Consider the following 14396-nt stretch of genomic DNA (forward strand, 5'->3'; position numbering starts at 1 on the left):
AAGCATGAAGCACACAAAACAAATTTGAGCACCTACTACAGGCCGTCCATAGACACCCGCAGGATTTATGCCTGAAAGTCCTGTATGGTGCGTCATCATGCTGTTATATATATTTAATACGTGCTTGGACACAGAATGGCCCCAAATCCGGGTGTCAGATGCCTCACATCTAGCGGTGTTGCATTTTGTATGTTTGCAAATTCTTGTATTTAAACGCCAATCCTTAAACGTCGCCTTGTGTGGAATGTTAGTAAAGGTTCATTGGATTACAAGTACAATTTTAGAAATGGAAAATAAACTTGACATTTAGTTTATCATAAAATAGTCACCTGACAACGTTAGATTGATGAATGATAATGCTCACCCTGTTTAAAAATGCATTCCATTGATGCATAGTTGCCATAAGCAAAAATCTCACAAGCTTGTAAGGTACAAAAACTTTGGACACAAGAGTTCCATTATTTTGTTACATTTTTACTTGTTACTATATACAATTTTTATTTCTGAACATTTTGGAAATCTGCTGCGATCCACTACAAACCGCACGGAGTGGAAGTGCTCGTCAGCACAAAAAAATGAAGCGTGTAAATTTTAGTATTGCGTCTAATTTCATTTCAGCGAAACGTTGGATATGAGGTAGTTAATGTCAATTGCAGAGATATAAACACTATTAACATTATCAAAATATATTAAAAATTATAAAATATATTTAATAATTGTATAAATCTCCTATATGAACAGCAAAGAATGCCGTTGACAATCTAAAAAGAGTTTGTTTAAAAACAAGGTATACATGGTATTTAAAGGCAAATAATGTATCATAATTATTCAGTAATAAAATGATGACTTCATAAATTACGATAACTGTTCCCACCAAATCCAGCAATTAAAGGCAACTTATCTTTTATAGAGAAAAGATGGGGAACCTTCAACGGAACGTAATGCTTGTACTACGAGGTAGAACTTTGCGCTTAGTGTTTACTATAGTTAGCGGTAGTGCTTCAAAAGGTCTGCTATTTTCTCAATTAAAATGTCAGCTTTTCGCTATACACATGCCATCGTGTGTAGAATACCCGATTCCTACAAGACAAATGCCTTAGGGGTTACCTCGCCCATTGACCTGCCGAAGGTGAGTTGTTTTTCGAAGATATTAGGCCCACTTCGAAATTTGGGAGTGGTTCTTTTTCAAGTGTCAGCCGCTGACGTAAACCTATTTTTAACTCGTCTGAACAGGATTTGGTTGTTTCCAGGATCTAAAGTACACATGTCGAATGATAGTAATTTTGTATTTGTGGAGATTGATTATGGATGTTTGGGCATAATTACGTACAGTTTAGAAATGTATAAGCCCAATCTTGCCCATATTCTGGTTAGGTTAGGCTAAATGACTCTGTCAGTCGCTCCTCGGTATTACAAACTGGTACTGTCTGATTGTCGAGACGTGGCGGCTTACATTTGCATAATGAAATGATGGAGTAACTGGAGAACATTAAGTTTCTTTAGCCTATCAGATCCTGTCTTCACCGAAGTCTCATATTTTTGTATACTGGCAGCTGTTAAGCAAGTCACTGATCATGCAGTAAATTTTGTATAAGTTGTCAAGTCCTCAGTATCACAACACTCAACAAGAATAATGCTGTTTCTTTGAGCGCTATGGCAGTGTGGATTTGACAGTAAATGTGTTTTAAGTATGATGTGTAAAAATCAGAATGTTTACCCATTATGGTGTATGTGACATGTAAATTTGCAGGTCAGAATGCCTTCGGCGGAGTGGGACCTTTAAAATAAAAGGAAGAAACAGAACTTGATATCATTCATCAGTGGGCATATGTTAGCCTATATTCCTTTTTATTCATTTAGTTACAAGTGACACAGTCAGCAGTTAATTCTAAATCACCATAACTACACAGAATATGAATATGAAAGAACTCATTTGCCAAATGTAATTTATTGTTTTCATGATCATTAATTCTGGCTATTGTGCTTCCACACCCAAAGCCATGTAACTTTTAGAATTCAGCCAATATTACATGGTTACCAGCACAGTAACTGTTAAATTTATCACTAATTTGAACCTACAGTCCTTTCAATATGACTACTGTATATCTCTTACAACAAAGCAGGCCAGCACATAATACCTGTCTCATATGTGTTATGTACCCCATTTGTTGTATAACTTTATCACTGTTGTCATGTTCTGCCAAGGGCATGTTTCGTGGCTTACAAACTTATGATGATATCTTTCCACAGCCACACTCACATTCTCCTCTCCTAGCTTAGCCTATAACAGACTTTTAGGTGTTGGTGTAATGTTCACAACTAAATGTATGTCAGCATTCTGGACAGATGTGTTAAATTGTTAGGTGAAAAGTGCTTTTCATAATATCAGAGACTTAGCCTACTACTACTGTGTCTTTCCTAACCTATTACGTTCCATACACAACTGATAAAAAGTCTGTATAAATTAAAGTATTTGATATTCCACATGATTCAGTCATTAGCCAGATTATAATAAACACAAATTTTAAATAATCTGATTTGGCTTCATTCCCTTGTAAATGCAGATTCTTGGTTACTAGACACAGTTGCATGGTAAGATGTTACAAAAATATCTTATACAGTGCATTAGCTGTGTAGCGACTTACAGTAAAAGGGCTGTGAATATAAAATAAAGTTTACAAAATAAAGATTGTGAATACAAGAAAAGAATCCTTGTAGTAAAATGGATGGCAGAGTGTTCAGATTGCTCAGTAGAGCTGTGGTGGGTTAGCCTACTATTAAAGATGTGACATTAAAAAAATATTTCAAGCTTTTTGCTTTCTCCTCTGAGTACAGTATTTGTCGACAGTTTATCAAGATGTGTTGAACTCCAAACCTTGTGATGTATTTAAAAGATTTTGTGTATAGTGCAGCATCCAAATACAATTGAGTCACCTTGGAATTTTACAGGCAAGGAAACAGCATGAAAGCTATGTGGCAGCTTTGAGGGAAATTGGTCTTGACGTTATTGAGCTGCCTGCAGATGAGACTCACCCAGATTGTGTGTTTGTTGAAGATATAGCTGTGGTTTGTAATGGAACAGCATTATTAACAAGGCCTGCGCACCCTTCTCGAGAAAAGGAGGTGAGTTTTGTATGAGCTCAAATTTGTTTTTGTTTCATGTACCTAATGATGATAACAGTTTAACTAACTGCTATGGTTTTGTTAATGTTAATGTTTTTATATATCGTTTTATTTTTTTTCTTCAGAGAACAACTGATTCTTGTCTTAGTTAAAGTTGATTATGGTGTTAGTACTGTATTTTGTATACAAATAAGCCTGTAGAAGATTAAAGCTCAGAAAAGCAAAACTATTGTTACTGAAGAGGAGTACAGCATTTATAAGTGTTGGCAATGTACTCTCAGCTGATTAACTTTGAATAAGTACTTCTGTAGTGTTGAATCGTACAACACTGATTAAGAACTGTGAGGAGAAACTGCAGAAATTAGGGAAAAAGTTTCATTATGTTTGCAAGAGGGGATACGTAGTTGAACGTAATTATGAGGACAATAGAGATTATAAGGGTAAATGGAAACCAGGAATATAGAGAAATAAATGTTAGTATAGATTGTGGAATAATGAAAGCAGTTGATTTGAATAAGTATTTGGGAGTAGGATACTGTCAATACAGGTACATATATATGTACAAATTCATTTTAGCATTTGTAAACTGCTCTCTCATTTCAGGTGGACTACATGAGATCTATACTGAAAAATGAATTAGAACTCCCAGTTGTAGAAATCTCTGATAAATCAGCTACATTGGAAGGAGGAGATGTACTCTTTACAGGTTGGTTCTCACATAGTGCTTTATTTCAGTTTTATGTTTTTTTCTTTTTGCAAACTTACAGCTGTGTTAATTTTTGGGAGAAGGTATTGCTTGTTTTTACTTACTTTTGTTTCTTCTCAAAGAAAGATAATTTGTAATATAGTTGTTTGTGTGACAATCTAGATTTTGTAGGAGAGTTGGTGGAAGGTGAGAGTCATATCTTGATATGTGATGTTAACAGGAAGGGTTAATGCACATTTCTACCTGTACATTCATTGCTAGGAATGCCAAACCTGACCATTTACAGTTTGCTTTGTGTAGCATGCTATAAACAGTACTTAAGGTTCTTTGCAGCTTCCCTTCTGCCTCAGCTGCATAACCTTTTGCCTTTTACTGCCATCCGTTCCCTTAGGTCTGTACCCACGTAGTTTTCCAATTTCTTCACATTGCTTCAGTCTCACCTCTTATTTTAGAACAAATCTATTAAATGAGACCTGTGAGAGTGTAAAAATGTGGCCCAGTGGTCTCGTTAAACTATTAAGTCCAAAGGAGGAGTAGAAGAATGCTGAATTTGGTTAGTGGAATAAAACTATTCCACTAACCAAATTTAGCCTATGTTAGGGTACGTACTGCAAAATGATAGTCAAAACACTTGTTAATTTCACTTGCCTTATGTGAACAAAAATTTTCCAATAAAATCCATAGAATCCACAGATGTAAGTGCACTGATGGAAGTAGATGAGAGGGAGGTTATTAATATAATTATTAATTACTGTCCTTATCTTGTAGGTGTTGTCTCTATTGATATAGATGCTAAGGATTGAGTATTTAATTACTATATTCGTTTAAGAACTTTTGCCAAGATCTTAATGGACTGTTTTACCGTTATATTTCAGGCAAAGAATTTTTTGTTGGGCTCTCAGGTCGGACCAATCAGGCCGGTGCTTGTGCTTTGGCATCAGCTTTTCCCGAGTTCCCGTGTACTCCAATCAAAGTAAGCAATATTTCTCTAGAAACTTTGTCAGCCCTTTATATGTTCATGGTAATAAATTTCAGTTTTGTTCTCTGTTTATTTTAAAGTTGATCGTGTATAGCAACTTTTTTTTCAATACATTTTTCTGCAAATGTTTAAAGTTTAGGGAGATTAAAGGCCTGTGAACGTCTCTTGTATCATTGTTATTCTAATGTGTATGGCACCTGTGTACATAATTGCCCTGTTATTCCATGACAGTTTTTCTTACAACAAAATTGTATTTCTCTGTTCTCAGTTATCATCAGGGTTCATCAGAGTTTTGTGTTAAACAAAATTTGGGACTCCCATTTTAGTAATTTCCCTTTGCTATTTGTGGCATTTTAGTTTACTTCAGTAATGTTTTGAAGGGAATATTTTATAAAAAAAAAAAAATTGTGCAGAAAATTTTACAAGTATCATTTAATTTCCTTGATTTTACCTACCTTACATTCAAGAACAAATCCTTCGCACTGATCTTAGGTGAATCCAGAAGTAATTAGTTTTATTATTCTGATTCTTAGTATTTCTTACTCTGAGTTTGAGTTGTGTTCTCTTTATAATCGACTTCAAATTAATATTTATACAGGTTGACAATCACCTCCATCTGAAGTCCATGTTAACCATGGCTGGCCCAGATGTGATCTGTGTGGCAAGTGCTCCTGAAGCTAAAGATGCTCTGAAGGTGAGGTTTTTAAAAACTGCTAAGTTATTCTGCTATCACTTGTGAAAATGTACAGGCAGTCCCCGGATTACGGCTGTGTTGGTTTACGGTGTTCTGTCTTTACGGCGCTTGGCTCACGGCGCCGTTAACCTGATTTTTTGCTGCTGTAAGTGGTTTTATGGCACCATTACCCGGTTTAAAGCACCGTAACCCTGTTTTACAGCGCCATAATGGTGGTGTAAGTGCTATTTATTCCCATTATAATTATGATGTTCCGTTTTACGGCGATTTTCGGCTTACGTGCGCTGCCATGAGTGGAACCCCCACCGTAAGCTGGTGACTGCCTGTAATTTCAAACTTGATTTGTATGAGATGATGGAATTTAGTGAGAGATGATGGAATTTAGTGAAAAGGGGATTTGAGTAGATATTCTAGCTTTAAATTAGAATGAAAGACTTAAAAAATGAGTCTGAGAGTGTTGGCTGCTGCTAAAAATGTTGTGTGATATATCTGGCATTTGATGTTGTGTGGAATTGAACACTTAGCAGGTAGTGCATGGAAATGAATCTGCATTCATAGCAAACCAGCTAAATTGTGACCTCAAGAGTGCTTGTCAACATGTCTGAGAACTTAACACTCCAGCATCTTCTGCACTTGCCACCATATGGTTACATGACAAAAGAAAAACTTTAAAATTTGGTGTCTGTGTAGCCTTTATTTTATTTTCAAAAACCCTCCAAATTTTGACCATTCTGCTGTTTTGAAGCCATGTTTCTTCCATCAGATCGGCTTCGTAATCCCGGAACATGCGTTGTACACCGAGAAATAATTTTTTATTAATGTATTTGAAGAGCATCGTAAGCTTGGAATGTCGTAAGCCAAGCCTGTCATAACCTGGGGACTGCCTTATACATAAATGTAAATTATAATCAAAACTAATGTACGTAGTAGGTGGGTAAATATTTCTTTAGGCTACAACCACCCTAAAAGTGTGTTGTACCCCAGGCAAATAGTGCTAACCCTTTTATACATCTTTATGAGGTATTATTTTGAACATACAGTTATGCTGTGACAAAATGATGACAGGAGAGAATATGGTTTATTTATTCTTTAAACATTGACAACAAATTTGTTTTCAGATTTTGTTTGGGTTATGATGTATGTAATTCTCTAGGAGATCCTGAAAGTGGTAAATTTTTCTGAAGTTGTTAACTTAAGATGCTACTTGTCTTTCATAAGATTATAATCAAGTTTATTTTTTTGACAGCGAATTGAAAGAGAGGCAACTTTTAGATACCAGACACTTACTGTCCCCGACACCTGTGCAGCGAATGTTGTCTTTGCCAATGGTGTTCTTCTGCACCGCAGCAAAAATGAATATCCTGAATCAGCTAAAGTAAGTGCACCTATGTTTTCTACAAGTGCTCGCTGTAGTTGAGTAGTACCTAGCTGAGTGTGCCTTGTTTGGTGCGCTGAAGATGATCCATGTACCAAAGGTTCTTTGTAGCATCCCTTCAACTGCCAATTGAGTAGCTTCAGGTTTTACCTCTGGGTAGGCTCTTTGAGATTTTAGGAATAAAGCTTAATGGTTATGTTAAACTTATCTCACAAAAAATAATGGTCTACTGATGTTAGCTTACAAACAGATGATGGTAAATTGGTTACTGGCCCTGGGGAAAGAGCTGAACTGCTTCATCGAGCTTTTAAAGCTAAGCAATTGGCTGAGGATGTGCCTCTCCGTGATACTTGTCATCCTGAACTTATTCTTACAAATTATGCATTTTGCTCCAGGGGTGTTGAGAAAATTTTTGATAATCTTGATAGCTGGAGTGGAGAAGATCCTGATGATTTCTTCCCTTTGTTTTTTAACAGTTTCTAGTTTGTTGTTTCCCAAGATTAGTAGATTCCATAGATTTTTATAATGATGTGGTGTCTTTGCGGATGAGCGCATGCTTAGCAGTACAGTGGTTGTTCCAAAGAAAGGCATATCTGCAGACTGCAGTAACTACAAGCGAATCTCTGTTCTCCTTGTGTTGTCCAAAGTTGCAGAAAAACTTACTTTTAAGCCACTCCGTAAGTCTGTGGAATCTAAAGGTTGTTAGCTGGTAGTTAATATGCATATAGGATGATCTTTTAGACTTGACATGCCATTTGCAAGAGAACTTTGATAAGGGTTTTGAGTGCTGAGTAATTGAAATAGATTTTAGTGCTGCTATTGATTTAGTAAATCACAAGGTTCTTATTTATAAACTTCAGAATCTTTGAGTGGTTGGAATTTATAAACTTCAGAATATTGGAGTGGGTGGATATGTTCTAGGATTACTTCAAGAGTTCCCTACAGGTAGGCAGCATCGAGTTGCTGTTGATGGGACCTTTATCGAACCAAGACCTGTTGTGTCTGGAGTTCCACAGGGTAATGTTCTGGGTCCACTCTCAGTTTTAGTGTATACAGGTGATATGGTTGTTGTTCTTGAAAACAAGATTGTTCTGTTTGCTAATGATGCAACACTTGTGGATGTAGCAAAGTCTCCACATATGAGAAATGAAGCTACCCCCCGCCTCAGTCATGACATGGACCAGATCAATGAATGGTGTAGTCGGTGGGGTAAGAGGCTGAACCCCAGTAAAACAAAGACACTATTGATTAACAGATCTCATACAGATTTTCCACCCCGTCCTCCCCTTTAGGTGGATGGGACTCTACTGAATGAGTCTGAAGCGTTAACTATTCTAGGTGTAACTTTTGACTCACGTCTTACATTTGTCAGGCCTCGTATATTTATAACAGTGATGAAATCAGTGCAAGCTGATTTAGGTCATTTGCCCTTCCTTTACTAAAGTACTGTTCTCTGGTGTGGATGTCTTCTTCTGCCAGAGATTTATCTCTTTCAGATAGAATGGTTCATGGCGGTAGGTTTCTGTTACCCAATATTAGCAGTTATGACTTGGACCATCGACGGATGGTTCCTTGTCTGCCAGTTTTTATAAATTGTATTTTAACAGATCTTTCACATTCACAATTGATTCGTGACCCCCTTTTCCTGCCGAGAGCAACCAGATTTGCTGAACAGCAGCAAATGCAGTAAATGTGCCTCGCTGTTGAACTTCTCAGTTCCAGAGGTCCTTTATTCCTCCGTGAAGATATTGTGCAATTGGAACTCCAGGAATTCAAGCAAAGATGAAGTGCATTACTGTACTACCTAATACAGTTCTCCTTGTATTTTAATAACTAACTCAGACTTTTATTTTTTATTTATTTATTTGTTAATTTATTTAATTTCAAGTCAGTGGCTCCTGTGGGCTTGTTCCATATGGATAGGGTTCATCTTATGAATTATAATGATAATATGCATTGGTATAGATACAACTTTGTTAAATGATACAATAAAGTTTTTGAGAAAAACTGTAGTGAATAGTTTGATGAGAGCATGATGTTTACACTATCATCGCAGCAGTGTGCAATCTACAGCTTTGGAAAAGTAGACTTAAATCATTTATGGTCATAATATATAAAGTATTTGGTTGACATGTATACCTTCATTTTTGGGACTTCAACTTTCCTTGTGTGATTTGAACTGGCAATGTATTTTTTTATACTGTTAAATTCTGTATGCTGGTTTTTAGATTGTAGATTGTTGTTATTACTAGACTGTTATCGGGGTCAACTGAAGTTTGTTCTTAATTGCGAACTGAAAATGGAACAATTTAAGGTCAAAAAAGTTTAGAGAACCAAGTGAGAAGGAACCAAAGGGAGCAGATGAAAAATACAAGGTAGAAAACAAAGCGTACATAATATTAATCATTGCTTTTTTTGTAAATTTTTCATTTTAAATTTCATTTTCGAAACTATTGGTACATTTGTTGCTAAGATGTAAATGTGTTTCTGTATCCCACAATTGCATTGAAGTCTGATTTGTTTCTCTTTTCAGTTCTTTGAAGGAAGAAGCGTTTGTGTTTCAGTGTCTTGACTGTGGATAAAAGTGTTTTCTTTTACAGATCTTTGAGGAAAAGCTGTCGCACTGGACTCTAAAAGGATTGGATCTCTCGGAGATGGAGAAAGCCGTGGGATGCCTCACGTGCTGCTCCATTCTTATACGGAAAACTCGACACCTCAAGAACATTATGTGAGACCATGTGATAGATGTGCACAATATCGTTAGGGAGAAGAAAGGTTATATTTTTAGTCATGCAAGTTCTAAACTTATTTGTTTTTTTAAAAGACAGCTGCTGTTAAGTATTGTGTATGTTGTTATGACTGCAAAGTGGAAGATGACTGTATTGTTGTGGCACACATTCAGGATGGAGTTTGAGGGTTGCACATTCTTTCTCTCATAATTTTGGTTCTCAAAGACTCGTGTTAGTCTCCTAAAGAAGACTTTGCATTTTTCATTGTATATTTGAGACATTTTGCATTGCAGTTATGTTACAGGTAGATATTAAGCATGTAGCTAATTTGTTAGACCTCACATTCTTGGAGAATTCTGAACAATAGTTGAAACATTTATTATCGTATGTCCCATTTATGATGTCCTAATTCGTGTTACTGATTTAGAGTAGTAGATTATTGATAGCTACTATCAATACTAAACGAAACACTTAACACTGTATGTGGTGAAGGGAAAACAAAAAGATGCCCTAAGATATTTTTATGGTTCTGAGGAGCAGTGCAGTCATGCACTCAAAGGTGGAAAGACTATAACTGACAGGCTAGTTTGCGCCTTAACTGGAGAAGCTCAGAGATATTTTTATACAGGATGAATAATTTTGTTGTAAAATAATGTATATATAACCTAGTGGCTATTGTACATACCCATATCAACACTGTAGTTTGTTGTGTAAAAAAAAAAATAGGAACACAAATAATGCCTAGCCCATCAAAGGAAGTGGCCTGGGCATCATCTTATCACATTTTCCTGTGTTGTTGGAAGTGTTACGGATACTGAACACTGGAATGAAATGGAAGAGGGTGCGGGGCACCCTGCGAAACTGGCTTTTGGTGCATGTGACTGCACGTGTATCAGCATATCAGCCACGTTGTAGACACAGTGCGGGTCTATCTTGTTGCTGCCACAAAATGGCCTGTGGTTATTTTGATGTTGGGCTAGATGAAAATGTCTTAGACTTGTGTCATTTGTCCAAAAATGAGTCAAGGCCTTTATATTAGCTATGCAATCTTAACTGCTTAATCATCTGGAGAAGAAGATTTTGTCTTCGACCACAGTCTTTGTGTGAAAATTATTTTATTTTTGTCTTCCTAAGTAACCATGTACTGTACTGTAAATTTTAACATCGTATAATTGACTTGGTAAATAAGTGATTGAAATTTGAATTAGAAAACCAGTAGCCTTTTAAAGATATTTCATATTACAGTTAGTTCTCTAGCTTTTACATTTTTACTAATCTCTTAGAAGTAGATACATGAACATAGCTAGAAAAAATGTTCTTAACGAATTCCTAGTTTTAACATGATTGGATGAGAAACCAAATGATGTGGGGAAAGTTGATGTCGGAACTGCACTGCATAAAATGGAGTTATATTTATAAACTGTTCTGCTGCCTCTCTCTTTTGATGTTTGGTCTTCAGAAGGTTGAATCTGTATGTAGGTTGTGGCGGTCAGTTCTGTCTTTGACATAGGTGCTATTTGTCTTTATATTATTTTTTTTTATTTGTTTCACTTGCGTTTTTATTTTTAAGCTTGCTTCTCTCCATAAACTTTACAGTGAGCCTCTTGAGGATTGTTTCGCCTCTGTTGTAATTGAAAGGGATGTGACTTAAACCTTTCATTGTATTCATGATTTTATTTTTACTTGGTGTTAACTTGGAACACATTAGTTCTTCTTTACCAAGTGCTAGCTTGGAAGATCAAGCTGCTAATTCAAGCTGTTAAAATCTTGTTTAAATGTTATTGTTATGCTGTTCAGATCCCCTTCTTGCATGTGGCAACATGTATTCTGGGAAAGATTGAAGGTTGGGTAAATGCTTTGCTGGTCTTTTTAGGTGCTGTGCATTGAAGTTACTTAAAACAGTGTATGAGATGAACTTGCCCATCACCCATTCATATGTTAAGCCATTGGGCAGCTGTCATATTTTGTGGTTGCTTACTTTTTCCTCACTGCATGAAAGCAATTCTCTACAAGGTTGCACTCGGAGGTGATGCTTGTCGAACAGCTGTTGTGAGTATCCCAACCTCGAACAGTGTGTGTATAATTCCCGGTGGTATTTCCAAATGGCTCTTGGAAGAAGTGTGATTTTAGGAGGCTGTAATAATCCTTATTCATATGAGCCAAACATAGTGAATGAAATTCCCTTTTGTTTTTCATTGGGAATGAATTTCTGTAACATGCAGTATTCTAATCACTTCTGCTGTAAATCTTTCAATTAATAAGATTGTACATTATCATTTTTATTCTAACTTTATCGTCCTTGCATACTGAGTCCTATCTTTCCTATATACAGTATATTTATACTTAAGGCCCATTCAACACTAATGTAATTGTATGTAGCTGGTATTGCTGTTGCTACATCTGATCAAGACTCATAATCAAAGCATTTGCACAAATCCTGGACATTTGCACAGTAAATGTTGCTCATTTGACTAAGAATAAATGGGACAGTGAATCTTTTTTTTGTCAAGTTGATTTAAAATTGGTGATATTCACCACAGCTGGTCTAGGAAACGCAGGAATGAGAAATCTTCATGCCTTTAACATTCCATTATTTCATTGCGGGTGTCGTGTGTTCCTTGTCAAGCAAAGTCTGATTACTCTAATTGAAATTGGTTTCACACCAGTTTCTAAGGTTCTGTGCCCATTGAATCAAAGAAAGATTTTGCTTTGCTGAAGTATTTAGACTTAAGAAAATGTTGTAAAATGTTCACCAGCTGTTAAGGTGTCAAACGCCATCATGGCTGGCATATATGCATCATTATGTTTCTGCTAGGAAGCTTCAGGATATTATATGATTGTCATCATGTTGTTGTTGGTGCTGAAATTCAGATCAATAGTTACGAGACAATACATTTTTATGCAATGGTTACATTGATATGTGACAGAACGATCTCATGGAAAGGAATCTCAATCAACTTCAAAGAAATGAAGATTATTTTTCTAGGTTATTCTGTCTTGACTAAGCTTGTTGGGTTACTCTGTCTCGATAAAGCTTGTTGCAGTTGTTGGACAGACGTTCTTTGGCTTTTACGATCATGATTTAGATGGAATGGTAATTATGATTATGTTATTAGTTCTGTATGCTGAGATTATCTGCACGGTGGACAGGCAACGTGTGTTGATTCTTCTTGCAGGCTTCCAAAAGTCATCATAAATAATTTCATATAAAAGTATAAAATTTGGAGCTGATGTTATTATTATTATTATTATTACTATTACTATTATTATTATTATTATTATTATTATTATTATTATTATTATTATTATTATTATTATAGTACTCAGAATTCACATCCATTTGTAAGGGTTAATCTTAAGGCCATGAACTTTTCAAGGAAACCTCCACAAAATGGAATGATTTATAAAAAATGGAAAGAACAGAGCTAAGTCTACTTGCAATGACTCAAAAGTGTCAGACATAGAAATACGGATCTTAATAGTGGTAAATTCATGGTCACGTTAGTTTTCTCACTGGAAACAACAACCCTTCAGTGAACCAAAAAATATATTAAATAAAATTTTGTTCATAGTCATTTGATATGGTCAGTAGATAAAGTATGTTTCTTCACATTTTGATGATTGCAAGTGAGGTCCAAAGTATTTTACACACCTATGATTGAGTTTTATTGTTGTGATGCTGTATGTTTGAATAAACTGTTACCATGGTGACTGGTGATACTGATTACAGCACTACCACTAAGCATGAGGTAGACAGCACTCGGTGAATATTGTTGTAATGTAAAACAGTTCTTCATCATAGAATATCTTCAGCGCAAATAAAATAAGTAAAAAATGTGCTGAAGTTGATTCGGCGCAATCGAGTTTTCAGTATAGCGTTTAATGCTGTATGAAACTCAGCTGCAGCCCGTGAAACTTTCAGCCAAGGCCTGGTGGTGGCCTATGTTGTTGGCACCTATAGTGGTGCCAGAAGCATGATCATGGTTAACTTTACCCTTAAACGAAATAAAAACTACTGAGGGTAGAGGGCTGCCATTTGGTATGTTTGATGATGGAAGGGTAGGTGATCAACGTACCAATTTGCAGCCCTCTAGCCTTAGTAGTTTTTAAGATCTGAGGGTGGACAGAAAAAGTGCGGAAGGACAGAAAAAGTGCAGAAGGACTGGCAAATAGCCATCTCAATAGTTTTCTTTTACAGAAAACTAAAAAAGTGAATAGAGGATTAACAATTGGGATAAGGAGGAAGGATGCTGTGCAATGCATTGTACGTCATACATTACTGCTTGTGGGTGAATCTCTTTCTCATGACTCATAATACCTGCATTAATGTGTGCTTTGCAAATGTATTAAAGATGATAGGTGACTCAGAGCACTTGGGTGGCCTCTTAATACTTCAAGCCATTCCAATTTGACTTTTTAAGTAAAGACTGGAATTGATTACAGCTGAATAGATGAATAATCAAAAGCAGAACCTGCTGGAAGTCATTGAATGTGATATCTAATTACAAGATCCTCCAGTCCCAGCGACTTTGCTTTCTGCATTTTGCTTCTCATCTTTTTTCTTTTGTCTCTTTAAACTTAGCAGTTTGGCTACCCAATTTTTCTTGTTTCGCCTTTGACTTTTTTTAGCAGAAATACTTTGGACCAGTCCTATGACTCAAGAATGTGACTAAATGTAATTTGTTTAATTGTTTGGTGATAGTATACTAGTGTACATAATTGTACCAGTGTAATTACAAAAACACAAAAATGTTGGGGGCATTTGTAGGTGCGTTGCTTGCAAAATTCAT

The 14396-nt window shown here is 36.0% G+C and overlaps 1 protein-coding gene across 1 annotated transcript; it reads left to right on the forward strand.

The window, feature by feature from the left end:
* Positions 1–963: 963 nt before the first annotated feature.
* Positions 964–12894, forward strand: LOC136834790 (N(G),N(G)-dimethylarginine dimethylaminohydrolase 1). Its single transcript, XM_067097499.1, has 7 exons — positions 964–1129; positions 2950–3123; positions 3727–3829; positions 4705–4802; positions 5407–5502; positions 6749–6877; positions 9478–12894. The coding sequence occupies exons 1-7, from the start codon at positions 1031–1033 to the stop codon at positions 9607–9609; spliced, it is 831 nt and encodes a 276-aa protein (XP_066953600.1). The 5' UTR covers positions 964–1030; the 3' UTR covers positions 9610–12894.
* The last annotated feature ends 1502 nt before the right edge of the window (positions 12895–14396 follow it).

Source organism: Macrobrachium rosenbergii, chromosome 54 (assembly GCF_040412425.1).
Source record: "Macrobrachium rosenbergii isolate ZJJX-2024 chromosome 54, ASM4041242v1, whole genome shotgun sequence".
Lineage (NCBI taxonomy): Eukaryota > Metazoa > Arthropoda > Malacostraca > Decapoda > Palaemonidae > Macrobrachium > Macrobrachium rosenbergii.